This window comes from Aureococcus anophagefferens, assembly GCF_000186865.1.
Source record: "Aureococcus anophagefferens unplaced genomic scaffold AURANscaffold_39, whole genome shotgun sequence".
NCBI classification, from domain to species: domain Eukaryota; class Pelagophyceae; order Pelagomonadales; family Pelagomonadaceae; genus Aureococcus; species Aureococcus anophagefferens.
In genome coordinates, this window is record NW_008705596.1 from 159,098 (window position 1) to 162,453 (window position 3,356).

The 3,356-nt window shown below is 57.0% G+C and overlaps 1 protein-coding gene across 1 annotated transcript in view; it reads right to left on the minus strand.

Moving 5' to 3' along the window:
* Positions 1–2,728: 2,728 nt before the first annotated feature.
* AURANDRAFT_72598 (hypothetical protein) overlaps positions 2,729–3,356 on the minus strand; it is a gene marked incomplete at both ends in the record, with an annotated part of 5,348 nt that continues 4,720 nt past the window's right edge. Inside the window, one exon of the mRNA XM_009042912.1 lies at positions 2,729–3,252. Coding sequence (XP_009041160.1) covers positions 3,124–3,252 — 129 coding nt within the window. The remainder of the gene's footprint in view (positions 3,253–3,356) is intronic.

The following is a 3,356-nucleotide window of genomic DNA, read 5'->3' on the forward strand; positions in this document are numbered from 1 at the left end:
CCCCAGCAGCCCCCACGGACTACCCTACGAGTCCGCCGGCCGAGTCGCCGCCATTGGGGCGTCGCGGAAGGCGACCCCCCGACGCGGGTGCCGGCCCTGTCTTTTGGTTAATTTCGACCCGGCTTTTGATTAATTTCGACCCGGCTTTTGATTAGTTTCGGCCGGCGCTCGAGCTTGGCCTCGTAGTATACGGGGGCCGGGGCTACTGGACGAACGGGCAGAGGATCTGCCTCACTAGGTCCAGGAAGACTCTCCGTCTATTACAGTGCGGGGGGCAACTATAACAGGGTTAGAAAGTATTGAGGAGGGAAAGGATATTGGGTGGCTCTGTACCAGCGAGCCACTAGGGAGATACAAAACTCTCTATCTCTCCAGCGACGCCCTTCAAGCCTCCCCGCACCGTCTTATTCCCCGGTACTCTGATTTTACTTTTATTTTTCCCTGATGAATCCCATCCTTCATCGCGCAAATCGGCGTCGATGGCGGCTCGCTTTGGCGCTTCGAAGTCGGCGTGTGTATCTGGTTTGCGTCGTCTACTTTTTAGCTGGTCGTAAGAGCATGAAGGACGTGAGAGCATGGCGTCCGATTTTTTCCACGGGAGAGCTTGCTGCTGGGCCGCGTTCGAGAGGAGTTGACGGGCGGGGGCGGGGACGCACCGCCCGAGTATGGTCGAGACAGAGTCTTTCAGCTGGACCTAAAGGCGGTTCCGGCCTCGGAACCGGTGCCCTGAGGGGCGCTAAGCCTTAGGTCCAGCGATCTCGTCCCTGTTTCGACGGTAAAGGGAGCCGCTGCGGGCCGCGGCGGCGCCCGAGCCCGACCAGACGAGCTCGACCATATCGAGCCCCGCGACCTGACCCTTGCACCGAGGCGATGCGTGGGTGACGATGAACGATCTCTGGTGCTGCGAGAGCTCAAATCTAGCTCGAAGGGGTCGGGGAAGCCGAACGCGCCCCATCCCAGCCCATAAAACCTCTCGTTCGCGTCGCCCCGCAATCGGCTCGATGTCGAGTTTTCGCCGTTGCCTCGTCCGTACGCGCGCGGTCAACAAAGCCAATGGGATCGTGGTACGTCGTTGCATTATGGCTGGGCTGTGGGCCTGAGAAGCTGATGGATTCTCCATCGCACGCTCGCCCTGACGAAGTTCGTTAAAGCTGAGGCGGCGGAATCGATTCCCTCGCCTGGTCTTTTGTCCTCCTGGTGCGATCGCACCAGGAGCAACTCAATCTAAACCAGCCGTTCAGTAGGCCGATGTCGCCGCCACAGCCTGAGCGGCTTGATTGAGGATAATCAGGGAAAACGTGCTCGAGGTTTCGAGCGAGTGCAGCCGGTAAACATGGGCTCAGACGTATCTGCGCTATAACTAAGTAGATATTGCCGCTCACTCTCGCCTAGGGAGAGCCCTAGGGGAGCCCCCTCATGGGAGAGTACCAGCCAGGGTGGCTAGGTGCCCTTCCTGAACGGGGACTATCGCCCTACGCGAGTGTAATTATAGTGCGCTTCAAGTTGGCGGAGTAGTTGGTGATAAGCCAGCTAACTAGGGAGCCTACATTCCACTCCCTCAGCTATGCAGCCCCAAGTCGGGACTATGATGTCCTCCCTATGCTGCGACGCTCATACTGCGCTATTCGCCTAGAGCACTAGAGCATTAAAGGAGAGCATCGTGACGCACTCACTTAGCTCATCCGAGGACGCCGGTCCCCCCTCACAAAGGTTAATCTAGGACAGCTCGCGTCGGCGAAACGGCGCCACGGGGCGCGCGAGCATGCCCCCAAGCGCCAAAGCAACAGCAGCCATTGAAATTAAAAATAACATGAAGCCACGATGAAGGCCAACGGTTGTCACAGGGGTTGTCAGCCGCGAGTTCAGCCGTCCTGCACAACGCTTCTGCTCGTGCATCGATGCAGCGATGCTAAGATTTGGCGCTGCGCTCGATCTGTGGACCGTGCCGCGCCTCGGGGCCCGCAGCGAATCGCTCGGGAAACGCCATCGGTCGAAGGCGACCAACTTAGCTCGCGTCGGGGCAGCCCATGGATGATGAGAACGGCCATTGACGGTGAACGGCGGTCGATGGGGGGCCAACCTCGTACCAGGGGTCGAGCTGGCAGCGAGAGTGGGAGGTGACATCCCCTCGATTGTCCTTCTCGACTGGCCCGGCAAGGACTGCGCTGCCAGCTCGGAACATGCGTTCCGCGGTCAGCGCCGTGGCATTCGCGACGCTCGCGCCTCTCGGAGTCGATGAGGTGATCTCGATCAAATCGACTCGAGCCGGAAAGCTGCCGCGAACGCATCTGATCGCCCTCATGACGAACGATTCCCGACGCTCTGTGGCTCGAATTTGACTCAAAATCGGGTCAGGGGAAGCTGCCGCGCCTCGTCCCACCCCCTGAAGCGGTCCGTTTGCATCGCCTCACAATCGTCCGGATGTCGCGTCTTCGCATGTGCCTCGTCCATATGTTTGCGGACCTCAAAGCTGCTGGGATCGTTGCACATCGCTGCATATTCGCGGAGCGCGGGATGTCCAACCAGTTGACGAAGCATCGGCAGCTGACGAATGCGCTCGGATAGCTTCACGTTGTCGTCATGTTATTTTTAATTTCAATGGCCACCATTGCTCTGGCGTCCGTGATTTTTCTCGCCGGCCTGGGGCGCCGCGCGCCGCCGTCAGACACCTCAGAAATAAAAAGTTACGTCCGTCAGTACTCCCGGAATCCGAGATAACATACGGGGTACGTCCGAGCTACTTATATGCACTAGGACGTGGCTACTGCGCTATGCTGGCTATACTGAGTCTGCCTTATGCTGACTATGCTATGCTGTGTTGAATGCTAGCATATTCGGATTCTAACACGGTATATTCTTTTTCTTTTGTATCCTTGTATTGTATCGCCATTCGATATTCTATTTGGTATTCAGGCGCTGTACTGGCCGCTGGGATCGCTCGATCAACGGGGGACTCGGCTGATTGCGGATTGACAGATGTGACCCCGGGAAATAAACGACGTGGTTGGCTTTGGTTTCTTCGCTCATGATGGATTATGCGCTGGTCGTGGGCTTGACAAACACTGCGATTATTATTATTTTTTAGAATGGTAGTGTCATTGGAGAGATCGAGCAACTAACGTATCAGAAAGAGTCGTCCGGGAGCGACAAAAGCCGGTCTCTCGTGGCATGGGCAAAAGATGGGAATGTCCTTTGTCGCAATCTATCTAGCTCTTGTCTTAAGAAGTCGATTTCTTCTGTCTGGAGCCGTGCCTATATGCGGTGAATGTTAGCAACGTGCTGCACCAAGCAGCGCACCAGATCAATCAACCTTCGTCGCAGTGTGATCCGCTTCATGTTGTTTGTTGTGCGTCGCT